Genomic DNA, 27553 nt, shown 5'->3' on the forward strand with positions numbered 1-27553 from the left:
AATCAGATTGTTAAAGCAGAAATCGACTCTGATTAGAAACTAGCTTAAACTATATAAACGTACCTTGGTTAAAAAGGCAAGGTTAAATTAGGATCTGTTGATTTAAACCAGTTTTTCCTTCTTTTTTAATTTTGAGAAACAAAAAGCAAAGAAGAAAACGGCACAGATTTTATAATTAAACTAGAATGTAAGGTTTTCAGTCCTCTTGTGACTTTCAAATTGCAATCTATGACAGTCGACAAAAAAGTATTTAGACGATAGTTCTATAAAATTATAATGAGACGAGTATTAGTATAATATATTTTATTAGTATGTTTAGTTGCAGACAGGACAATGGAAATAGTACGACAAAACCAAAGATAAGGATATCATTTAAAATTGATGGAATTTTGACCTAAACACTTCCAAAATAACTACCAAAATTAGATTAAAAATATATAAGTTAATGTGTCATCTCAAAAAAACAAAACAGCAGTTCCAGGTGATTAATCCATTTTTATTCTGCTTTAAATTACTTTTCGTTTCGTGTTTTTTGCACACATTTTTCTTATCACAGCATTTAATTTATGTGAACTACATATTGAGGTAATATCTGCTTTTCGTTGTCAATAATAATCATTGTTCCTCTTCCAAAGGCATCCTTTTTAACACGGAGTGAGTCGTATCCATTCGTTAGAAGGGTGTTGCCAGTAACATCCTGTGATCTCCCTGCTAATATTTTACAGAGTATCAGAGCTTTCACACTACCAGCATATTCTAAAGCTGTTTCAGGGAATTCTGAAAAATAATGTCCATGGCCATAAGCTGTTCGCTTTATGTAAGAGCGTTGAAAATTATTCTTGAGGATTGACTCAATATTTTTTTCAATTGGAGTACCATGAAATGCCAATATTGGATTGGCTTGTTTTGCACCAGCTCCATATTTCGCAGCAAACTGTTTTGAAGTTTCCAAAAATTGTGATTCTAATGCTGGGTTTCTCACATAAGTTACTTTTATCACATCTCTATTTTGACACAAACGTCGAAACTGTGCCTCAGCTACACGAAAGTGATAGTCCAGCTCATTTGATGGATTAAAGTATCTACTTGGGTAAATTTCATGTTTCTGAAACTTGGCTGATAGTATACTTCCAACAGGGACTCCCATTTGAGTAGCTTTGAAATTGATAATATATCTAGGATATGCTTGACGTGGGTCGTAGATGACGAATTCATCAAATAAAACTCCACCAGCACTTTTTGTGTCACGAGGAGCGAACAATGAGTCATAACCTAAGCTTCTAATAGTATTATAAGTCATTGTATATTGAGGAGTGGAAACCTTCATTTCTTTTCCAAGTAGAACGTCGCATAATATAAGTATATTCGACCCTTTTGTATAGATTTGTTGCGCACTCTTGCTGGAATCAGTGGCAAAGTAAATACCACAGCCAAACATTCTTTGTTGGCCATCATTGCGCGGTAGTCGGAAGCCATTAGTAATAATATTCTCACAAGCTTCGGTGTTTGTACCGTGAAACTTCTCACGTGAAGTTGAAGGTTCAAATAAATTGGTTTGACATAAGTAAAAAGCTTCGAGTAAATTCGCGTTAAAAACCTCTTGGACTGATGTAACCTCCGGGTACCAGCTATGAGCAGGTTGGATGTACTTAAGAACTTTGTCTCTAACATCTACAAAGACGGAGGACGAGGGATCCAAACCGGATACTTTAAACCTTGTTGTCTCATTTCTATACTCAAGTGCCTTTTGCTGGGCAATTTCTTGGTACGTTTCTAACTGACGTTTTCGTGTTTCTGAAAAGAAAACATGCATATATAAACGTATTTATTTGTTCAGTTGCTTTTTCTTATGTTTATTTATGTCCAAAGTTTGCGACTAACAATTCCTGGAATTGCAATGCATTTTTACAGCTTTGTGCCGTTTTTTGAAATTACCAGTAAAATGACAAGCTAACCAATTCAAATAAATTTTTATTTAACAAAAAAACACATTATATTACTCTTCAAGAACAAAATACACAAAATGAGATGTCTAGTATTTATATACCCTGTCTTTATTTTCCTAAGGACTTATTAGTATGATAAATTCAGTAAATATTTAACTAGCATTTTGCATGATTGCTAGAGGACTATTTTTCAATACCAAAGGAATAGCTAGGATCTCAACTAAGACAATAAAAATATCTAAGCTTTACAAGCTAATTTTTACTCAAACTTGATATTCATACTAACACATTATCATGACCAAAAAGTAGAGAACTGTGAGTGCTTACAAAGTATAAACATTTTAATGCTTGATTGTTTTGCAATATTGTTACGTTACAGTATTTGAATATTATTACTTAAATATTATTCATTTAATTATAATTATCTTATATATTTAACTATTATTTAAATATTAATTGAAACTTGGCAAATTTTTTATGGAATTATATGTGTTTCTACTCTTAAGGACACAACGAGTGGAGCTTCAGATAAATCATAATTTGCAATAAAATTTCTATTCTGTCTGTTTCTACTGTTAAAAAAAAAAACTCAACCCCTATTCAGAAATAGATTCAAATTTAAAAAAGTGAAAAGAGAAAAAGGCAGCTATAGATTTTAGCTTAAACAGTGGAAACATAAGTTTTCTTTTCAGGGACCGGAAAGAAAAAGGTGTAATACAGCGAGATTCCTTATAGAATCCTATTTTTGTACATCAAGTTTTGTCATCAAGAAGTTTTACTGCTGATGATGAACACTGTATATGTGTTCGAAATATCCAGTTAAATAATTTTATATCTATTCACTGTCAATAAAAAGGTATCATCCCTATTTTGAACTGTTTTACTTTCGTTTTGGAACAAAAAGTAAAACATTAGCGTAAAGAGTGAGGTATTTCAAAGGGGGCAATCTCCTCCTATACGCAGTAATTTCTGTCCGTTTTAAATTTTAATATTGTTCCTTACTTCAATTGGGAAAAATGTGTTTTTTTTGTTTTTTTTTTATTATTATTATTTAATAACAACCACAAGCCGAAAATATACAATATCTTTGGTTTATTATCACATATAATTCATGGTTAAGAAGGTGCTTAATATTATATTAAATGCAAAGATTGGCAGAAAAATAATACAAACAAATTATTGTTTATATCGGTCATTATTTAACAAAATTTTAACTTTAATGCAAAGAGCGGGGTACTGACGAGGGGAAGAAACTTCCTCATATACGTAATATGAAAGGGTTTGCCCCCTCGTCAATACCTCGCTCTTTACGCTAAAGTTCGAATTTCGTTCCAATGCTTTAAGAATGCCCCCTGAATCCCAAAAGCCGTTTGATTATAATAAATAGCTCTTTTAAAATTACTAAAAATACTTTAGTGAACAGAGCAAGATATTAACGAGGGGGCGAACCCTCTCGTACACGTAATAATTTCTGTTGGTTTTTAGTTTTAATGTTGCTCCTTACTTTCAGTTGAAAAAACTTGTTTTTTTAAATTTAATTTCTGATAGTTTTTTTTAATAATACTTTGAAATCCAGCGCCCCCCTCATGGAAATTATCTTCCTCCATGAAAAATTCCTCCATGGAAAGATCTTCCCAGCTAACCCTCTCCCCGACCCCTCACTCGAAAATTTCCCTTGAAATTTTATCTATACTTCCCAATAATCAATACTATATGTAAACAATGGGCAAATTCCTAACTTCCGGCCCTCCCCCCGGATAATATGGGCGATTAAGTCCTCTTCAAAAACATGTTTATTAGATTTTTTCGACTATGCTGAACAAAATGGCTATCTCAAAATTTTGATCCAGTGACTTTGGGAAAAAATGAGCATAGGAGGGGGCCTAGTTGCCCCCTCCTATTATTCCTCCTCTATTAAAAGGTTAATAGAACCTTTAATTTACGTTCGAACGAGCACTCTTGTGACATTCTAGGACCACTGAGTCGATACGATCACCCCTGGGAAATAAAAACAAATAAACACGCATCTTTGATCTTTCTTCTGGCAAAAAATACAAAATTCCCCTTTTGTGCAGATGGAGCTTGAAACCTCTACAGTGGGATTCTCTGATACACTGAATCTGGGAGTATGATTTTCATCAAGATTCTGTGACTTTTAGGGGATATTTCCTCTTTTGTTTCGAAAATAAGGGAAATTTTCTCAGGCTCGTAATTTTGGATGGGTAGGACTAAATTTGATGAAAGTTAAATATTTTCAATCAGCATAGAAATCCAATTCTTCTAGTGTATTTATTTGTATCAAAATTCCGCTTTTTAGAGTTTCAGTTACTATTGAGCTGGGTCACTTCTTACTTATAGTTTATTACCATAAACTGTTTGATTTTAGAATAATAAAATTCAAACTAGCATATTTATGCACAACAAATTAAATAACCTTTCGGGTCATTCACAAAATAATGAACTTCTAGATTTTTCACTAGATTATTCTCAGAAAGAGTTCATTGACAAAGTTCATCCAAAGTCTTTAATCTTGTCCAAATGTAAAACAAATTTCCAATGAAGGTGGAAGCACATAATTAAAGATTTTATATCGGATCCCTCCTTTGAGGACAAATTTTCTCACATTTAAACCCCCCTCCCCGATATCCAGTCCCTAGCAAGAGGTTGCTTCTGCAGAAAATTTCCTCTAGAAAATTTATTCTGTGGAAATTCTACCACAAGAAGAATTTCTCCAGGGGAAAATCTTCAACCACCTACGGAAAGACAGTTAAAACTCGGTAAGAATTTTCTCCGGACATTTATCTTTAATATTCCCGCATGTGAATTCGAGTCGGCAAAGAGAATGTAAGACGAATAAAAAAAATTTCGCACAGACATTCCTGGCACATTCAACCAGTGTAAAATTTTCCCTGAAAATTTCACCCCCTACCTCCAAATAAATTCCCACCCTACTGATTATTCTTACCATGGAAAATTTCCAAAGCAGAAATATCCCCTCCCTTTGAAAAAAAATGTCTGTATACTTCTCAATAAAAAAATACTTTACATAAAAATGGGTAAATTTCATTACTTACAGACCTTTCCTCATGGGCTGTGGAGGATTATGCTATCCGCAAAGGCATAGCTACTAGGCTTTCCAAATATGCTAAACAAAATGGCTATCTTAAAATTTTGAAAATTTGGATCAGATAACTTTGAGGAAAAAGGGGGATGGGAGAAGGGCTAGTTACCCTCCATTCTCTTTGGTCACTTAAAAAGGACACTAGAACTTATAATTTCCGTTTGAATGAGTTCTTTGTCAGTACTCTAGGACTATTGGTTTGATGCAATCACCCCTGGAAAAAAAATACCCATTCGTGATCTTTTGTGATCATCCGTGAAATTCCACATTTTTGCAGAAGGGAGTTTTGAACTTCTACAATAGAGTTCTCGGATACGCTGAACGTGATGGTGTGATTTTCAATAAGATTTCTTGGCTTTTAGTGGGTGTTCCCTCCCTTTTTTGGAAATCAGATACATTTTCTCAGGCTCGTAGCTTTTGACGGTTAACACTAAACCTAATGAGTCTTATATATGTGGAATAAGAAGCCAAATTCTTTGGTTTATCTATTTATATTAGAATTCCATTTTTTAGAGATTCGGTTACTATTGAGTTGTGGCGCTTCTTACCTTCAGTTTGTTTACCACCAACTGTTCAATAATTGGTGCTAGTACTTCTGTCATTTTATCACCAAACTTTACTTTATATGAACTAGGTTTTACAGTCTGCGTAATGAATAAACAAAGGTTGCTATTTAGAGTTCTAAAATACAAGATGAACCGAATCGATAAACCAGTCCACCTTCGAGAAACCCAATAATCACCAACTGTAATCATTTTTTATTTCTTTTCAAATTATTCCTCTAAGCCTACTTTATATTGTTTGAAGTTTGAAGAGATTCAGAAAAGGTTTTATATATATATAATTTTTTGGCCCTATGGCAGGCGTTTCGTCTATATAGCATTTTTCGCCTATATTTCACATTACATTTGAGTTCAATAGTGCAAATGGATGCAAGTTTCATACAAATATAAAATGAATATCCTGATTTTAGCATCAATTTTGATGGCCCCGCCCTAGAAAGCCCCATGCCCACAAATTAAAATATTTTTATTCTTTTGTAATTAATTCCCTAAATTTAAGAACATATACATTGAAGTTTGAAGTGGTTCCCTATGGCTTCCACCGTCCCTCAATAATGTTTAAAACCTTTTGTTTTGTATTTTTTTTTTGTAAATTTTATGTCTTTATGATTTTATGTCGTTATGAATTTCAACCCTAATTTACATAAATTAGTCTCCTAACTCTGATCTTTTTCACATTTTCTGAAATTTAGATACAAACCCATACCTTCCTTTGTCCCTCAATAATAATCAAAACACTTCCTATCTATTAATATTAACCCTATTTTCCCCCAAATTACATTCATAGCTTTAACGTTTTCCTTATTCTTTGAAAATTACGTTAGACTCTGTACCTTCTGACGTCCTTAACTAATATTGAAAAAAAACTTCCTTTTTATTGATGTCAAGCCAATTTTTCAAACGGTGCTCCTAAACTTGGATTTTACCATATTTTCTGAAATTTGTATATACTTCTTAACCTATCTCTGTCCTCATTTTTAAAAATTTTAGAATACCCCTATACCTTTTTCAGTGCTCTAATAATATTTGAATGACTACCTTTTATTAACTTCAATATATATTTCTCCCCAAATTTCAAATTTCACATTTAGCTTGGTTTTCTGAAAATTTTAACTAACCGTCAAGCCAATTGTTTTTTTTAAATTTATTTTTTATGAATTTTTTATTTATGAAAGTAAGGGAAGTGAAAATATTTCAATCGTACTTTGTTTTCTGTATAGCGCAAATTGTATTCTGGTCTTGAGAAGGTATTGGGGTTATCAGCCCTAATCATGTTAATTTTTGCTCGTTTTAGTTTGTTTCGGCTATTTATTGTAATTTCTGTTCGTTTTGAAATTCATTTATTTATTGATAGTGATGTGTGGTAGTTTTATGATTCGAAGATTATTTGACTTTATTTTTTTTCATTCTTAACTTGATGAAGATCTTTACTTTTCTTTGAAAAACTTGTTTTTCGGAAAATGTTCTTTTAATTAATTTCTGTTCGTTTTTTATTGAGCTTGCCTTTTTCATGTAAAAAATAATATTTTATATCTTTTCACCTTTTTTCTATAAGAATCCACAGTATAGGTTGCCATTATATGTTGGAGAAACTTGTACAACAATTTTTAATCCTGACACAAACAGTATTTTTTAAATAAATTTAATAGCTTCTGAAGTTGACCTAAGAAATAAAACTTAAAATCATCCTCAAAAGATTCTGTCTAAGATATTTGACAATCTGGATACACTTACACTCTTTTAATTTTTTTAAGTAGTAAGAGCAGAAGTAGTAATAATGATATCCCCAAATGTTTCAACTTAACACCCTCAGTCGTTGTCAATATATTGCTGAGGTTTCTTATTGGCAACCATAAATACAATGCCTTTAAATTTATTTCAAGCAACTTTTAGTTTTAAAGTATAATGGGCTAATTGCATAATTGTGGGAGGAGGGTTGACATGCCTTATATACCTAAAAACAGAGTTGCTGGACCGTTCTACTATGGTGAACAAAATGGCTGCCTCAAAATTTTGACTGGATGCGTTTGAAAAATGAATGGGCTTGAGAGAAGAGCTGTTTATCCTCCAATTTCCTTTTACTCTTAAAACTGGCACCAGAACTTTTAATATTGAATTGAATTAGTCCCTTTAAAAGTTTCAATGATATTTCTAGCTATTATAAAGTGGTGCTGCCTATGATATTGCTTATATGCCGTTCTGAAAACCTGCATGCATACAGTGTTTTCTTTTAATTGAAACTCCTAAGCATTCCCTAAAAGTTTCATATTAATACCTTAATCGTCATTAGTTACATTGACAGCGGTGGTAGTAATAAAAGTGTATATAGAGTGCCTTCTGGCTAGTTCAAAATCCACCACAGCTTACCCTTAAAGGTCTATATTACTAATAAAAGTTGTTCTTCAGATATTGCTTTGTCGCCTTTTTGAAAGTCCACATGCTCATAGTTTATTTTTATTTAGTTCAAAATCCGCCCAAATATTCCTTAAAAGCTTCACATTGCAACCCTTAGTTTGTGCAGTAACAATAGTTGATGCAGCATTAGTAGCAGTATGCACATAGCACCTTTGGTTTCCTTGATAACTCCTTCAACACATGCTGAAAGTTGCAGCTTAATAAATACCATGAATCACTTCTGAAGCATTTTTGATAAGTCTGCTTGACAGCCTAAGTGAGCATAGTGCGTTTCGATTTAGTTCCATACAAATTCTATATATCCTACATTTTTCACCTTCATAGCCTTAGTTTTAATAGCAATAGTATGAATAGTAGCTGTAGTACCAATTTTAGTAGCCTAAGATTTAGTAGCAGTAGCAGCTAGCAACATCCGGAGTAGTATGAGTAGAAGCAGCAGCATTAGGATGTTCGATATCCCTCACAACAAGCCCTGTTAGTTTCAACTTCACGCACCAAACTGTTTCTAAGATATTGCTGTTACATCCTTCTGACAACCTTCATACAGAGAGTGTGCTCTCATTCAATTAGTCTTCCCCTCTAAATTTCTTGAAAATGTCACCTTCCTGCCCTTAGGCGTAGTTTTAATAGTAGTCACAGTAGTAGTATTATTTATATGTAGTATTTTCTGAAGTGTATACGATTATCCTTTCTATATAAACCTTATATGCCCCCAGGGCATAACTTAAAACCTTCGCCCTAAGGACTCTGGGGGGGGGGAGGGTGGATTGTCATTCTCAAAGTCATAATTTCTGGACCTTTCAATTACGTTGAACAAAATGCCTAGCTTAAAATTTGGATTGGATATGTTTGGGGTAATGGTGGATGTGGGAGGAGGGGATAGTTGCCCTCCAATCATTTTTGATTATTAAGAAGGGCACTAGCCCGTTCAATTTCTAATCAAAGGAGCTGTTTCCGAAGTTTCTACCACAACAAATGGCCATCCCAAAATTTCTATCGGACTCATTTCGCGAAAAAAAGAGGCGTGGAGGGGGGAGGGGTATCCACCTCCCAATCACCCTGAGTTTTAAAATGGACACTATAATTTCTAATTACCAGTCCAATGAGCCCTCCCACCCCCCTCCCTCGAAGTGCATATGATCGCCCTTTCTATATTTACCTTATTTGCCCCCAGGGAATAGCGTACAACCCTTGCCTTGAAGGCTCTGGGGGAGGTGGAGGGGTTATCATCCTCAAAAACATAATTTCCAGACCTTTCATTTACGTTGAGCAAAATGGCTATCTCAAAACTTTGATTGGATGTGTTTAGGATAATAATGGGTATGGGGGTTAGTTGCCCTTCAATCATTTTCAAATAGTAAAAAGGGCACTAACCCTTCCGATTTCCAATCGAATGAGCCTTTTTCGAAGCTTCTACGACCAAAAATGGCCATCTCAAAATTTCTATCAGCCGCATTTCAGGAAAATACGAGGTGTGAGGAAGGATATCCTCCCTGCCATCTCTCTGAATCTAATAAAATGCACTAAAACTTCTGATCATCAATCCAATAAGCTCGCTCCAAAGTTTATACGATCACCCTTTCTATATAAACCTTACATGCCCCCAGGGCATAACTTACAACCCTTCTCCTGAGGGCTGCAGGGGGGCTGTCATCCTCAAATACATAATTTTGCAGACCTTTCGACTACGTTGAACAAATTGGCTATAAAAAATTTTTTATTGGATGTGTTTGGGGTAATGGTGGGCTTGGGAGGGGGGTTAGTTGCCCTTCAATCACTTTTGACTACTAACAAAGAAACAAGCCCTTCCTATTTCCGATTAAATGAGCCCTTTTTGAAGTTCACATGACAACTCCTTTGATATCAAGTGTCCTGGTATAAAACAAAGCAAAAAAATAAATAAACAATACAATGTGCCCACATCGCTCTTTACTTAGGCAGCGCTATTGCGCTGCCTATGGCTGTCAAATAGGTCGAGATCTATTGACCAAGAAAATGTACCTTATATTCTCTATTTGCGGCTTAATATATATAAGTACTCGTCGGACACTACCGAGACCATATGTGTAGCAAAATAGCTAAAATATAGAAGAACTCTAGATGTATAGATGAAATCACTGCAGAAATGCTTAAGTATTCAGTATGAAATTATGTGTCTGTGTAATCAGCCTTTTCCCTAAGATATAGAATATGACCAATACCAGATATAGAATATCCGGATATCTATATATAAACCAGATATAGAGTATGGATGGCTCCACGTGAATAGACCAAGAGAATATTGGAAAAACTTTCCAGAATGGAAATACTATACTTTGCATTAGCTGAAAAGGTGTAACTCTTAAGCCAGTGCCATGCAACCTATTGGCTTCAACTATATTGTACCGGTTACGACATCCACTATATAAGTATATGCAAGAAGGGCAAAATGGTTTTAAAAACGTTTGATCATGCTCTGATTTGATTTTCTTATTGCGAATGCTTATTGGGTAATCAAATTAGTAGAACTAGCTGTATCTACTATTCATTGGCTTTAGAAAAGCATTTGAGCCGGTTGACCGAGAATAATTGTGAAGGGTTTTCAAGCATTAATAAAGCCTCTCAGATCAGTACAGGAAACTTAGCAAGAGAAAAAGAAAACCACATAGCATGAAGCCTGCACTTCTCAAAGAAAATCCCCAGAAAATCGTGAAATTTGAATTGAGTGAGACTCAAACAAGCTCCAAAGACACAAACTAAACCTTCAGAAAAAAAAACACATGAAAAGAACTTTTACAAAGTATTTTAAGAAGGTATTTTTAAAGTATGTTAAAAAAGTATTTTAAAAAAGGTATAAATTTTAAATTATTTTAAAAAGGTATGAAGCCTGCGCTTCTCAAAGAAAATCCCCCAGAAAATTTTGAAATGTAACCCACACATTTCAATAAAGCAAACTCAGCAGCGAAAAATTCAGCATATACACCAGAAAAACGAGAGAAGACTCGAACAAGCTCCAAAGACACAAACTAAACCTTAAAAAAAAACACGTGAAAAGAACTTTTAAAAAGTCAGAGACACGACAGAAAAAACTTAATAAAGACAAAATTACGAAAACAAGGTTCTGAGAAACACAAATTTACTTGAAGAAACTTCAAGTAAAAACAGAACAAGAACATTTTTCCATCTTAAATATATACAATTTATAATTTCTTAGAAAACCTGAAAGATCCCAAACCCACGAGCAATATAAAAAAAAAAAAAAAAATGGCAAGCACAATTTAAAAAATCACGAACAAACTTGAACAAATAATAAAACAGAGTACCTACGGAACCAAAAATGGAAATATTCAAAATTCATCGAACAAAAAATTAAAAGAGTAAAAAAAGAAAAGAGTGAAGAAGAGTTGAAAGAATAAATTAACTGAAGCAAGAAAAAGTAAAGCTCAGATATTCACAATTTTACCTACTTAACTAAGTTTACTTAGCTAGGTCGATCTAGCTACCTACATCTATCTCAACATACCTTTGTCTAATTGACAAAAAGAAACGATGGAGTAAATAGACTGAAAGTAAAAAAGAGAGAGAGCAATAAAAGAAGGAGAGAGAGGCAGAGGCCAAGAAGAACAGAAAGCTAGAAAAAGAAATCAAGAAAAAAATATATATATAACAATCACTTGAACGATAGTGTGAAACCAGATTTTGGAAAAGCACGGCATGAAAACTTTTTGTGATCATGAAAAAAAATCAATAAACAAACCACAAAAATATAGGTCGAGTCTACCAAGGGCTGCAAGGGAAATACCGCTTAGCAAACCTTAAAAATGAAAGAAAAATCACCTGCATCAGCTAAACAATAGAAATAAATAAAATAATACAGCACAAAATTTTAAGTACGTTTTTGATGATTTTCTTTGGAGACACACTGACTTAGATGACACATCTTCATAATTACGGATTAAAACTTTTTCAGCTTTTGCAAAAACATTTTAATAAAGAAATTTCCTTCTTTTTTTCTGTTTTACTACTGCTGACACTGCAAACATGTCACAATGTTGGTCCACCTATGGCAGAAACACCTCAATTATCGCACCTTAAACAAGGCAGGTCTCTAGAAATTTCCGACAACACCATACCTTCTACAATAAAAACAATTTGTTTTAAATCCTAAATTCGGTACGTTAGGTAATCTGACTGTTTTGCAAGGTTACCGAAGGTCACCCGCCATGAAGGGGAGTTATTGGCGAAGACTTTTGTCTCCTTCCCTTTTTATGTTTTCGGTATAAAAAACATCAAAAGTGTAATACTTTTCTGATAAGAACAACTTTACTTTTAAACTTAGTTTCACAGGAAAATCGTTTTCCAATTTTATTTTTATTTAGATTAAAATTCTGGAAATATTATTGTAATTTTTCGAAGTGAAACAACTAAATAAGAAAAATCAAATATTGCTACATTACCTTTTTCTGATTTATCCTTTTCTTCTTTGATTTTGTAGCATATAAGGCAGTCAGATGGCATTATGCAAGGGTCACCACACAAATTTGGGCAGTAATGGCCACACTTAACTTTCTTCCTACATGGTTCTACGCAAATTAGCTTGGCACTTCAAAATAAAATGAAAGATTATTAGCCGATAAAGGAGAAGGTACAAATCTGAAAACGACTTTTCATTAATTTAAATAAAATAGTAAAAAAAAATATTAAAAATAAATTAAGCTCGACAATTTGGAATCGCTTATGAAAGTTGTTCATGCATTGTCATACGGTCAAAGACAAAAGAAGAAGACACTTTACCATACTTCCATGATTAAGTGTAATCGGTTTAATTTTGGCAAATGATTAACCATGCTTTAATTTATTCATCTGTAACGAATTCTGGAAAGCCAATTACTTAACACCCAAAATCTGGAGATTGCAATATTTACTTACTTACTTAAGAGTTCGCAGAACAGCAAGCAGAAAACTCTAAATTCTCAAACTTTGTTCTGTCGGCAAACACTGTCAAGAGGAAAACACTTTAAATTGCTTACCAGGGTATCTGATAAGCTTGATATGTGCCCTTTCCAGGGGTTGCTTATATTAGACCTAACTTAGTAAACTTAGTTTGTATTTGTATTAGTTTGTAGTTTGTATTAGTTTGTATTTGGGGATTTGTAAGTTACTAACTTACAAATCCCCAAATATTAAAAATATACTCATCATAAGATAAGATTTATTCATCACGAAACACACATACAATATTACATTTTTTACTATTCCCCCAAAGGTTCTTTGGCCTGTAAAAAAGGGGGAAAATAAACGAGTCACTTACTCAGAGAAGAGCAAAAAAATTAAATAATCACTTACTCACAGAGAGAAGAATCTTCCCCACATATTGGATAAGAGACAGGGCTAGCACCATGACCCCTTATATTCCATCTCTCTTTCCCCAATATTAATCAAACCTCCCCTTAAGTTCAGAATCCTTTTTATTTCTTGCCCTTTCAACCCCAACATAAAATAAACTTCCTCCCTCCACGTGTCCTTAACCATACTAAACAGACTCAGAGATCCTGAAGCCTCCTTGCGAGCAAAAAGACTTGGAATTTACCAAGTAGCTGATATTGTTCTATGAAAAAGTTTTTTTTTATTAGTTTTCGATACTCAGACACCAACTAAAAGACTTGGAACTTACCAAGCAGCTGAGTTTGTTCTAAGTAAATGTGCTAATTTTTTATCAATTTTTATACTCAGACACAAATTAAAAGAGTTGGAATTTACAAACTAGCTAAGTTTGTTCTAAGCAAAAGTGCTTTTTTATTAGTGTTCGATAGTCAGTCACCAAATAAAAGAGTTGGAATTTACCAAGTAACCGATTTTTTCCTATGCAAATGTACTTTTTTTTTATTAATTTATGATACTCAGTCACCTATGAAAATACTAAGAAGCTGACTTTTTTTTAAGTGAAAGGGCTTTTTTAAAATTTTTGATACTCAGACACCATTTAAAAGAGTTGGAATTTACCGATTAGCTCAGTTTGTTCTAAGCAAAAGTACTATTTTATTAATGTTTGATACTCAGTCACCAATTAAAAGAAATGGGATTTACCAAGTAGTCCAGTTTGTTCTATGCAAAAATGTTTGTTTGTTACTTTTTGATAGTCGATGATCAATTGAAATACTTAGAATGTACCAAGTAGTTGAGTTTGTGCTACGCAAAAGGGCTTTTCTATTAATTCATGATAATCAGTCACCAATATTTATACTTGGATTTACCAAGTAGCTGAGTTTATTATATGCAATTGTGCTGTTTTTAATTTTTGATACTCAGTTATCAATTAAAAGATTTGGAATTTACCAAGGGGTTGAATTTGTTCTACGAAAAATTGATTTTTTATGAATTTTCGATTCCCTCAACAATTAAAACAATTTGAATTTGTTCTATGAAATAAGTGCTTTTTCTGTTGAATTTTTATTCTCAGGGTACATTCCTCGATTGAAGCTCCTTTCTAGTCTGTAATATCATCTTAAGTCGGACTTTAAATTCTAGTTTTTTCCATGCAAAAGTGCTTTTTATATTATTTTTGATACTCAGTCACCCATTAAATCACTTGGAATTTAACAAGTAGCAGAGCTTGTTCTATTTAAAAGTGTTTATATTATTATTTTTTGATACTCAGTAACTAATTAAAAGACTTGGAATTTACCAATTGGCTGATTTTGGTGTATGCAAAAGGGCTTTTTTATTAATTTTTAATGCTCAGTCACCAATTAAATGACTTGGATTTACCAAGTAGCGAGTTTATTTTATGCAAAAGGGCTTTTTATTGTTTTTTGATACTCAGTCACCAATTATAAGTATGGAATTTACTAAGTAGCTGTGTTTATTCTATGCAAAGGTCTTTTTTTATTAACTTTGATGCTCAGTCACTGTTAAATTGACTAGGAATTTACTAAGTAGTTAAGTTTTTTCTATGCCGAAGTACTTTTTTTTTAATTTTTGATACTCTGTTACAAACTAAAGGACTTGGAATTTACCAAGTACCTTAGTTTGTTCTATGCAAAAGTGTTTTTGATTAATTTTTGATTTTCAGTCACCAGTTAAAAGGCGTGGAATTTACTAAGTAGTTGAGTTTGTTGTACGTAAGAGTGCTTTTTCATTAATATTTGATGCTCAGTCACTAATTAGAAGATTGAAACTTACCAAGTAGCTGAGTTTCTTCTATGCAAAAGCGTTTTTTGTTTTATTATTTTTTGATGCTCAGTCACCAATTAAGACTTTGAACTAACCAAGTAGCTGAGTCTGTTCTATGCTTAAATGCTTTTTTCTATTAATTTTTGGGTACTCAGGGTGTATTCCATAATTCATGCTTCTTTCTAGCATGTAACATCATCTAAGTTTAAAGAATTTGAAGACTCAAAAAAATCAAAAGTTCCAAAAAAATCTAGTTTCATAAAATTCTAAGTCCAAGAAAATTCTAGGTTCTAAAAGGTGCATTTCATGGTTCAACATTAAAGTTAAAAAAAAATTCTAGGCCCAAAAATAAGCCCAAAGTCCAAAAAAATTATATGTTCCAAGACAAATCTAAGTGCAAAGAAAAATCCATTGCGATGAAATTGTCCCAAAAAAATTTAAATTCCGAAAAATAATAAAAATAAATAAAAAATCAACTACATAATCGATAATCAATTATTGATCATTAGTAATACTGTAATAAATAATCAATAATCGATAGTTGAAAATCAATGACCATTGATCAATTATCAATAATTGATAATCAATAATCAATATCCAAGCTCAATAATTAGTGATAAGGAACATTATATTAGAAAAATAGTATCCGTCCGGTTGTAGTCATTGCAATTTTGAGAATCGAAATAAGTGTCATTAATCATCAAAAGAATACGTCTGTCCAGAAAGTACCTTAAATCTCTTTGTTATGCATATCCATGGAATGATGCCGCAAAAGGTGCCTGGAAATATCCAAATAATAAATCGATTGTGGAAAGGAGTTTTTAAGATGTAGTTATGCTTAACACCAGTGTGCCAGCCTCCCAGAAACAATACATTCATTTCCTAGAATGTATTTCTAATAAATTAACCCCATCAATGACATGTTAGCTCAGTCGAGTAACCTATCATTCTTTTACCATAGGAAATAATAGGTCTCGCGCTCGATTCATAGAGCTAAAAATGTTGTTGGCTCAGTTGTTATCTAAAAAAACCAGATATGAGGCCTGTCGCAGAACTTGTTGTATTGCTTCACCTACAACATGAATGATTACACAAAACCAGATAACGTATCCTTCTTGAAATTTTCGGATACATGCCAGGGAATTCTCAGAAATCAGGATTGGACTCGCTGTTATTCATTTTTTGTTTTTTTCGAGAATATGAATGATTACGGAATGCCAGATAAGATCATTCTCAAAATTCTTGGAAACATGCAAAAAAACTCTCGGAAATCATGAATGAGCCCGCTTGTATTCGTTGTATTGTTTCAACGACAACACGAATGATTAAGCAGTATCATTTAATGCATCATACTTGAAATTCTTGGAAACTTGTTTGATTATTCTTGGAATGATGTCAAAAAAAATTGTCTGGAAACAAACTACCGGTAGCATTTACCAAAAGTCCAACTCCGATTGAGAAAATCGATTGCGCAATCAACTTTTACGATATTTCGACACTTAACATCAATTGGTTAGCTTCCCAGAAACAATACACTAATTGTCTTAGAATATATTTCTGTATTTACTTTAATACGATTTTAAGACATTGACAAAATGGTTGAGGAAGCAAAAAGTTGGAGGGAGGGTCATTGGGGCGTTGGAAGTGGACGTGTGGCCCTGGAGGGGGACTCAGTGCCCTGGTGGGGGCCGTGGTCATGCGCAAGCCTGGTAATGGAATAATGATACCTTGCTGTTACCCTGCTTGATACCTGGCTGTAGTTACAATCAAGTTTTGAATAATCGACAATCGGCTCCAATCTTTAGAGAAAAAATCTCATCCAATTGTACATTAATATCCATATCACAACTTTGTTAATTAGACATCATGTCACTTCAAACTCACTTCTATTATGGAACAACATACTAGACAAATGAAACTCAGATAATAATGCTCCAAAAATTTTTCTTATCAGCCGGAAATTGAGATAATTCTATGGGTGTGCTGGTACAGATTGAATGGTTTCACCGAGAATATGTTGTTTCCAGAAAAACTTTAAATCTTATAGAAGTTTTTGGCTTGATGTGAGGGACTAGCAGCTCCAATAGCACGGGATATTGCATTACTTAAGCGAAAGGGACAGGGCACCACTCAGAATGATGGGATAGGGCCCCGCTTAAACGAATAGAGGAGATACTACCAATTTCTAACAAAAATCAATTGTTGATCCTCCTTAACTCAGATCAAAGGTTAGGACCTATAAAATCCATAAGTTGCAAGGGGATAATTTCAAATTATTTTTACCAATCAGTCTACCTGTGGTTATTCAATCAGTCTATTTGTAGCAATCAATCAATCATTGATCAACCAATTTGTTGATTAAATCAGTCAATCAATAATTTCACATCAAAACACGTCAACATAGACTCCCCCGTAAGGCTCTTTGGCAAATAAAAACAGGGGAGAAACAAATAGCAAATAAATACGTTTACAAAATTCAACATAATACATTTACACCTTTCAGAGACTCAACACAAGAGAAAAAAAATATAAAAAAATGAAAAAATACAATTTTTAAGAGGCTCGGACTTTAAGAAACCCAAAGGAATTAAAGAAAGAAAATAAAATCCCCGAAACCCCCACAAAAAAGACAGACGGCTACCCTATGGATTAAAGATATTTTTAATTACATATTTTACACGTTTAGCTTGTTTGATTTTTGTTCTGTCAGGTTTCTCTGTACTGAAAGCGGTGCCAGTGATTTAAGTTAATCTTTGAAACATTTTAAAGCAGTTTTGTTGCCTCTAGTATTTGTATTCAATGCGTAAGCAAACACACAAAGTGTAATTTAAAGATACAATATGCTATCCAGTAATATCAAGGTAGATGGTAGTACTATTTGTTCTATTTGAAAATATGTTTAACCGATGTTATTTCTATTTTATTTTAAATTATTTTTCAGTTAGTAATTTCTTGGGAATAAGACTTTAGCTGCGTTCATTAATTTATGCATTTTTTTAATCACCAGTGATACATAGAATATTAATTTCATAATTATTTTTTCTTATACTATTTCATCTTTTTAACTCTCAGGTGAAACTATTGTTGAATTGGAATTTCAGAAAAAGTACTACGCAAATACCTGTAAACTAAAAACGAATAAAAAGACATTGCTTATACCTCACACTTGACGTGTCCTTAGTTTGCTTTGCTGAGGATCTGGACCATAGCCGGGATAACCAGGAGGATTCAGGCATAGTCTAGGATAGGAAAACGATCTTAGTGCTACGAATAAACCCTTTCCTTAATTTATAAATAGATGTTTTGAAGGTTTACTTATGTCTCTTTAATTTTAAATTATTTAGGAGTTTATTGTTGATATTGTTTCGGAAAATATTGAATTATATCAAAAAGACAGTAGAGATACTGATTGAAACGGTAGTACAATAGTAGCACCTGAATTTCTTTACTTATTGCTCATGCTGGGGATCCAGCGTAGAGAGAGATAAATAGCTTATCCTTCAGTCCTAACGTCTGGAAACCTATTTAAAGTTGAACAGGAATCTAAGGTTTTAGTGCACGCTTCATAAGTAAAAAGACTGTAACATCGCCATCTAGAGGCCAGTGTTACGACATGAACCTACATAAAAAGGATGGGACCATGCTAACAAACAATCTGAATGAATGTTCAAATGATTCGAAACATTGAAACTGAGCTATTTTAGTATACGTACTAGGTATCTCAGAGGCCAGGACCCTTCCAGACTAAAGTTTTTATGTAAAAGATTCCCCACTCAACATTCAGAACCCATCAGATCAGTCTCAAGTTAAACTAAACTGTAAAACTCATCTACAAACTCCCACCATACAGTACCTATCACTTTTAGTGTTGTGATAACATAATTAATCTTCGTAAGACAATAAACTTAGTTTTTGAGAATAATTGTTAAAATAGACATATTACAAGCCGGATGTGTTAGTTTAAACTTTTTCTAGCCAATTCCAGATTGGATCTCCCTACTGTCAAACAAAAAACCTAGATATATTATCATAAGATTCATGGAAGAATTATTCCTCCTCCTCAGTTGATCCTACGGAATTATTATGCTCATTTAATTACTATTTTCCTACTCTTTTGATCCCTCCACCTTAATATATACACCATGTCCTCTGTACTGCTCCCCATTCTCGAACGTTTTCTTGGCTATTAATTGGAATTTTAAAGCAATTACAGCACTATTTGAGAATTTTGGTGAAAAAACTAATAGCTAAATACATTTTGATACAAATATCAAACGCTTATGGAATTAAATACACATCTCTCTAATTGATGAGATGATTTTATTACACTCCCTTATTTGAGAAGTATATATTTAAATAAGAAAATATCTATTCATGGAATAAACTATAAGCAAGATCTATTTCTGATCAAGAAAATAGATAAGCTGAATTTTCTAAAATAATTCATAAAACATTATAGCATCCAGGTTGTGAAAATGACTTTTATCCAACGTTCTGGGAAAGAACAAAGGTATTTCGTTGGAAATTCCATAATATATTGGTTGGAACGCTCAAATAAATTTGACGACCCAATTTGCGTCTAAGATTGTCAAAAGGACATATCCGAACTTCTAGGGATCTTCTTGAAACTTTAAAGACAGGTCGACAGGATATTAAGTTAATCAAAAGACACTATGTCTATCTAGGTTGTGAAAACGATGTATTTGCAATATTTCAGGATTTGCTAAGGTTTTCACAGGAGCGATAATTTCCTTCACGTAGTTGATGATTGCTCTCATGTCATCCGTTAAGATGGTTTTATTCATTATATTCACTTTTGAATTAAGAATTATTGTTCGTCAATTTTGAATCCGATAAATACTCTTAAATATAGATGTTATCTCATTCGAAGGTTAACCTAATTTCAGTTTTTTTTTTCCGCTTCAGCCTCTGGTTTCATAGCGTCCTATAGTGTGAAATCACTTAGTTTTGAAATATTCATGCGTGAAAATAAAATCGTTGCGTGCACATATTGTGTTAATTATTTAATTGTGCATCCATTAATATGCCTGAAGTTTTGCTTCAATACCCTTGGCCCAAGTATTTATAGCAGCAGCAGTATCAGTAATAGTCTTAGTAGCAGTAGCCGAAGAAGAGGTAATAGTAGTAGTGTGCTCAAAATGTCTTTTGGTGTCCCCCATAACATACTCTATAAGTTTCAATTTAATTCTTAGCATTGGAAATAGTATCAAGATGGTAGCAATTGTAGTATCAATAGTAGTAGTACTAGTAGTAGCAGCATTAGTAGCAATTGGTGTAGTAGAAATGATAGTAATAATTTTTTTTAGCAGAAGTATTAACCTAGAGCCTTTAGGTTAGTTCATGATTTCCTAAAATTTTTAACTTATTACCCTAAGCCATTCCTTAGAAACGTCCTTGTGATAGCTTGTATTCACTTAGTAGGTTTTGGTTTAACTTGGTATTCCCTGAAAGCAAAGTCTTAATGTCCACAGCCTTTTAGGAATACCAGGATGAAAAATGCCCACCCCTGCCAAATAACTTACCCATATGCAATAATTTACAAATTGTTACACTTACAGCCCTTACCTCAGGCGCTATAGGGGGTTATATCATAAGCAAATGTATAGCTAATGGACCTTTGAACTTTGATTAGCAAAATGGTAGTCTCAAAATTTGGTCGAATATCTTTTGGGGTAGGTTAGCAAGAAGTGACAAGGGATGAGAACTGCTTGCCCTCCAGTTTCTTTTGACTATTAAAACTAGCAAACGCACAAAAATGAGCAGCCATAGAGGAAATACAAAGGATATACCTCAAAGGGTAGATATTAACACTGTTCTATGAAAGGGGCTGGCTGGTCTCCAATCACTTTCGACTTTAAAAACCAGGACTAGAAAAGATAGTTTTTGCTTGAATGACCATTCTTTGAAGTTTCTACGACCGCGAGAGGAACATGGATGAGGATGCAAAATTTCCCCACCTATTCAAAATGAACTCTGCTCATTTTTGGGCTTAAAGTTACTCTTTACTTTCATAATAACAACGTAGACCAGATATATTTTTGGAAACCAAGAGGCATTAATTCCTGCATCCTTCCCTCTTCGTTAGAACTAATTCTGTATTTATCTGGGGGTCCAGTGACAGTTAGGATTGTTATGTGTTAAAATGCATCCTTTGTGGTATCTGCCCCCTCCCTAACTACACAACATTCATGCTGTGAAGATTTGAAGTTATCACTTATAAAAAATTAGAATTGTGCAGTTTTTGTCCAACCAAGATGAAGAGTGCATGCTGTTTGTTGTCTTTTTGTTTTCCCCAAGGATGATCGTATTGAGCCAAGGGTCCTAGAACACCGAGAGATAGCTCATTTGAAGAAACAATTTAATTTTAATTGCACTATTAAGTAACAAACAGAATGGAGGGCAGCAAGCCCCCTTCCCGTGGTGCCTTTTTCCCAAAACACATCCTTGTGAAATTTTGAGATTGCCATTAGGTTCATCATAATTGAAAGGTCCAACAACTACAACTCTGCATATAACATGACCACCCTGAACCAAAAGAGAAAGGGCTGTAAGCTTTGCAATTTTTCCATTGTTTACTGATGATATTTATTATTGGGCAGCATACGGACATTTTTTGCAATGGAATTCACTGATGGGAGAGGAATTTCCTAGGGGAGAATTTCCAGTGGGGAGGAAAGGCTCTGTGAAGACTATTCTGAATTCATGCACAAAATTCTTTTCAATTGTCTTTATTTATCTCTGGACACCCAAATTTACATATGGAGAGAATTTCATGAGGGAATTGTCAGAGGGAAATTTTCAGCAGGGATCAAATTGTCTAGCAGGATTTTTCTTCGAAAAAGGTAGATAATTTCAGCAAAGGTGCCCAATGGTGCACCTTCAAAAGGTGCCCAAACTTTCTGGTGTTTATTGTAGTTAATTAAAACAAAACCGAAGAAAAGTTTTTCAAAGTAAAGTAAAGGCCATATTAAGCTTAAAACTACAAGAAACAAAACACTATAATAATTCAAAATCGAAACGACCAGGAATTACTATTAAAGAATAAATGAAACCCAACACAAATAAAATTAAATTTTTAAGAGGCAAATGTGATCGAGAAAGCTAGCCCCCTTCAACCACCCCTATTTTCACCATAATATCTGATTAAAACTGTGAAATAGCTCATTTGTTCAAAATAGTCCAAAGAATGCATAACAATGCCTCCATGGTTGACAGAACCCCCTAGAGCCCTAGAGAAAGGACTGTAAGTTATTTCCAGGGTGCATATGAAGCTTTTTGGAATACTACTGGTAATAAAACTGAGCCTATTACTTTTATTTCTAATGCTACTACTACTATTGCTACAACTATAACTACTAGTGCTACTACTGCTACTGCTTCTAAAGTTAAAGGTATTAGGGCTAAAATTTTTGGTAATGCTGAAGCTGTATTAAGCTAAATAGAGACACACTATGCCTACATAGGTTGTCAAGAGGACGTATCAACAATGCTTCAGGAACGATTGAGGGTATTAAGCTGAAACTTTCACTGTATGTTGAAAGGGATGTTCAACACACGAAAAGGTGCTATGTGCATACTGCATCTAATGTTACTACTGTTACTACAACTATTGCTACTACAAAAGCTAAGGATATTAAGGTAAAGCTTTAAAGGAATATTTCGGCGGATGTCAATTTAAATCAAAACGAAATGTGATTATGTAGAAAGTCAAAAGGATGACAAAGCAATAACATATTAATGGCTTAAATTATTCAATTAGAACTTTCAGGGTAAGTTGTGGTGGATTTTGAATTAGCCGGTAGACATTATGTGTATACTTTTAGTACTACTTCTACAAATACTGTAATGAAACTAATGCTATTAAGTTGAAACCGTTAGGGAACGTTTAGTAGGAGTTTTAACTAAAAAAAAAAAAAATAAAAAATATGCATCCAGGTATTAATAGGTTAAATAAGCAATATAATAGGCAGTGCTTCTCTGTCTTATCTAGAAATATCACTCACATTTTACAAGAGTTAGTTTGATTGGAAATTATAATTTCTAGTGCCCCATTTAAGATTCAAAAATTATTAAATGACAATCAGCCTTCCTTATAATTTGGAAGTCAGATTTTCCAAACACTTCCAATCAAAATTTTATGACAGCCATTTAGCTCAGTATTACAGAACAGTCTAGTAACCATTTCTCTAAGGCTATGGCGTAGGTCGCCCCCCCCCCCCACACACACACACAGTTACAAAATTGGCCCATTATGCTTAAAAACTATATTTTGCTTTAAGTTTATATTAAAATGCACTGTGTTTATGCTGGTTGCCAATAAGACATATCAGGACTCAACAAAAACTGAGGGTATTAAGTTCGAAACTTTGAGGCTACTTTTATTACTAGTTCTTCTCATAAAATTTAACTAAAACTAAAGTGCGTAATTGTATCCAGGTTGCCCAAGAGCATAGATAGATTTTTTTTGGGAATGGTACAAGTTTATTTTTCAGGTTCACTAGAGAAGGTATACAACTTAATTAAACACTATTATTTGTTGCAAGATTTTCAAAAGGATGTATGTTGTTAAAATTGGTGAAAAAGGTTCTCTAGCAAACAAATAGCAGACCAAACTATAAATTCTTAAAGAAAAAACCGAAAAGATCTAAATAATTTTTCCCCTGAAACAGACTATGTAAAAATAGAATGAACAGAAATTAATCTAAAAAAATTCAACAAAATAAGTTTATCAAAGAAAAATAAAGAATTCCATTAAACCAAAATAACCAAAATAGAATAAAAAAATCTAACAAGCGTAAAACTACCATAAATCAGCATCAATAAATAAATGAAACCCAAAACAAACATAAATTATTTCAAATAGCCGAGTCAAATTCAATTGAGCAGAAATAAAATGAGTAGGCCTCATAACCCCAATGCCTTTTCAAGGCCAGAACATAATTTGCACTTTACCAAAACAAAATGAATATACATGGTCAGTTTAATATAGATATGCTCACATTTATTCCAATAAAAATATTCATAATTTTTGAAGCTATAAAAGTAAAAACATGTAAATTATTTTTTTCAGTTAAGTACAAATTATGTTCTGGCCTTGAGAAGGCACAGGGGTTGTGAGCTCTACTCATGTTAATTTCTGCTAATTTTGAGCGTGGCTCAGTTATTTATTATAATTTCTGTTGGTTTTTGGTTTCATTTATTTATTGATGCTGATTTGTGGTATTTTTATGCTTCGTATATAATTTCGTTCTAATTTTGCTCAATTTTTGGTTCAACGGAGTACTTTACTTTTCTTTGAAAGACTTATTTTGCGGAAAAAGATTTGTGATTAATCATTATAATAAGCCAATTCTTTTGATATATATATATATATATATATATATATATATATATATATATATATATATATATATATATATATATATACATATATATATATATATATATATATATATATATATATATATATATATATATATATATATATATATATATATATATATATATATATATATATATATATATATATATATATATATATATATATATATATATATATATATATATACATATCAGGGCTTCCACTTCTAGGGAGATTACCCTATTTTAGGGGAAAATCACTTCTTTTAGGGACACTTATTTTGAATCTAGGGATTTAGGGAAATCTGGGGTAAAGTTAGGGTTTTTAGGGATCTTCAGGGAAAATTCGAATTTTTCAAACGAAGGCTGACAAATTCTTATAGATTGCAGATTATGCTCAGTCTTCTTGAAAATACTTATGTCGCAACACTGGATTATATTGCAAAGATCAACGCGAAATTTCAAAAAAAAGCTAAAGCGTGGAATGACATTCATTAGGAAGGGACGACTTTTATCCCTTGGATTTTCATTCATTAGGTATTTAGTAATTTAGTTTAGGTAGCCTAGTATTTAGTTTATTTTTAAGCAATGCCTTTGATTGGGTGTAAACTGCCCAACATCAAGAGTATTGGTTAGGCAGCAATTGTAGAATAGAAGCATGCGACCTATGCACTTAGCATTAGGGATTCTTTCAATCTGCTGGTGACCTCTTTTTCCCGTGGTCATCTATCTGCAAGTCCACAGGGGACTATCCAAATAAAGTACCAGCTGCCTTAGCCGGGAGCCTGGGCAGCACCAGCTGCCCATGGAGGTGACCTTAGGTCGATGGGTGAAAGGTCAGAAACTATAATTTTTCAATTCTAAAATTTTTTTTCAGTTTTATACATTCCCTTCTATGATTGTACAGTCCAGTTAAAGCATATCTGACCTCTTTAGGAGTAAAAAAGAAAAAGCAATTCTGCTACTTAAAAAATGAATATTTTAATTGATTTTGTGACTACATCAATTTTAAACAGGTCAGAAGGGCTTAAATTTAATTATGAAGTAAGAAAATAAGATTTAAACCATGAAAGAACAGTTTTTGACTTGATAATTGGCAGGCGTTGATGTTTCATCCTGACACAAAATGGCACTCTCCATTGCTTAGCTAAAAAACAAGGCTCCAGCTACAATCTGATCATAGAAGAAAGTATACAAGACATTTACGGAAGTTGAAAGACTTATTTCTACCAGGTACGGTCCTGAAAGACACTGACCTAAGGTCACCCTCCTGTACAACATGTGCAGACTGTGGCTTCTGTGTCAAAATTTAGGGACAGATCCTGGTGTTGGTGCAAACTGTGGCTTTTTTGCAGAAAAGTTGCCATCCATACTGTCTATAAAGGACCCTGCATTCTGTTAAAACTAGCTGTGAGTACCCTTATTTTTAATCTGATGATTCACACAATAATATTTAGCCTAGTCTTTTGTTCATGTCCACTTGCCTGCCACTTGCCATTTGGAATCATGTAAAATCTACTGTTTTGCCTTGGACTGTAGGAATGTGAAAGTAGCAAAGTAAAGTATTTTGTTAAGCTAGGTTTACAGAGAAACTTATTTTGTGTTGTTTTTGCTTGGGTTGGTCCCTCCTAGGTTAGAAGACATCACAGCAAAGCTCTTCTAGTGAGGAAGTGGGTCACAAATTTCTTTTTCCATTTAAAGTGATGTTCCAAATCTGAAGATACTTTACTTTGAAAGTTACTTTATTAATAAAGACAGTTTAACTCTTTACTATTTACATCTACTGCACTAATGGAAAAACCTACGTTTTTGCTGGCGTGCAGTAGTAAAGGTTAACCATTTTCTAAACCAACCAGCAAACAACATAATAAATAATTAATTATCATTTATCAAACTAGGCATACTTCGTTTTGATTTTTGCAAACTAGTGCAATGCCACCATTGCAAATTTTCGGTCCATCCGTGCTCCATACTGCAACCTTAAATTATACATGAGGTAATTTAAGTTAATTGAGGATATGCACCTTAATGCCCATGAGCATAGTTTGGCATGATCTAGTTATTGTGTACCCTTGTACAAGTAATTATAGAAATAGAATAGTTTTGATCACTAATAAAGCTCTTTTTCTAGAGATCATTGACATGTAAAGTTCGTCTGAAAGCCAGTGTACTGACTCAGAGGAAGATAATCTTCAAATTGTATCTAGTCCCGAAAGACGACTGGATGACGAAGATGATGATGTTCCTGAAGTTCACCTCCTGGTGACTCCTCCAAAAAAAGCAGGGTTCAGGGCAGAATTCCCAAAAGAAAACATACGAGCAAAAGTTTGTTGACAAGTGGCTTCAGTTACCAATGTGTAAAAATTGGATAGAGAAAAGAGTGTCAAACAAGTCAAAGAAAAAGACTTATGTACCATACTGTAAGTTCTGTTTGAAATATGTGTATTGTGGGAAATCAGAGTTGACGAAGCATGCCCTGACCAAGCAGCATATAAAAGCAAGCAGTGAAATCGAGACGAAGTCTGGCAGCAGTGAAAAACTTCTGACTGTAGGCAGTCATTCCAAAGAAATTGAACAGCGCATCTGCATATTTTTGGCAGAACATAATCTGCCATTACGTCTTGCAGACAGCTTGATTCCTCTCCTCAGAAAATTATTTCCCAAAGACCAGGTCCTGGCAGGGGTCACATTGGGTAAACAGAAAGCTACAAATATTTTGCGACAGAATTTTTCGTTGGTGCTACAGATCCAGTTAGTCAAGTTGCTCAAAACCACTTTTTTCTCTGTGATAATTGACGAAACTGCTGATCGTACTATTGATAAACATCTAGCTATCATGGTTGTATTTTTTAGCGAGAAAGATCTAAAACTTCATGTTGAAGTATTGGATATGGTTAAGTGTAGTGATGGATCGGCTGAGGGCCTGAGTAACCGCAACAAGCAAGTCATTGAAGAAAACTCGATTCCCTGGCAAA

The 27553-nt window shown here is 33.4% G+C and overlaps 1 protein-coding gene across 1 annotated transcript in view; it reads right to left on the bottom strand.

Moving 5' to 3' along the window:
• Positions 1–288: 288 nt before the first annotated feature.
• Positions 289–27553, bottom strand: part of LOC136042298 (uncharacterized) — an 86722-nt gene continuing 59457 nt past the window's right edge. Inside the window, exons 12-14 of the mRNA XM_065727246.1 lie at positions 18357–18436; positions 12482–12627; positions 289–1794 (exon numbers count right to left, since the gene is read on the bottom strand). Coding sequence (XP_065583318.1) covers positions 560–1794; positions 12482–12627; positions 18357–18436 — 1461 coding nt within the window. The 3' untranslated portion in view covers positions 289–559. The remainder of the gene's footprint in view (positions 1795–12481; positions 12628–18356; positions 18437–27553) is intronic.

This window comes from Artemia franciscana, unplaced genomic scaffold (genome assembly GCF_032884065.1).
Source record: "Artemia franciscana unplaced genomic scaffold, ASM3288406v1 Scaffold_1033, whole genome shotgun sequence".
NCBI classification, from domain to species: Eukaryota; Metazoa; Arthropoda; class Branchiopoda; order Anostraca; family Artemiidae; genus Artemia; species Artemia franciscana.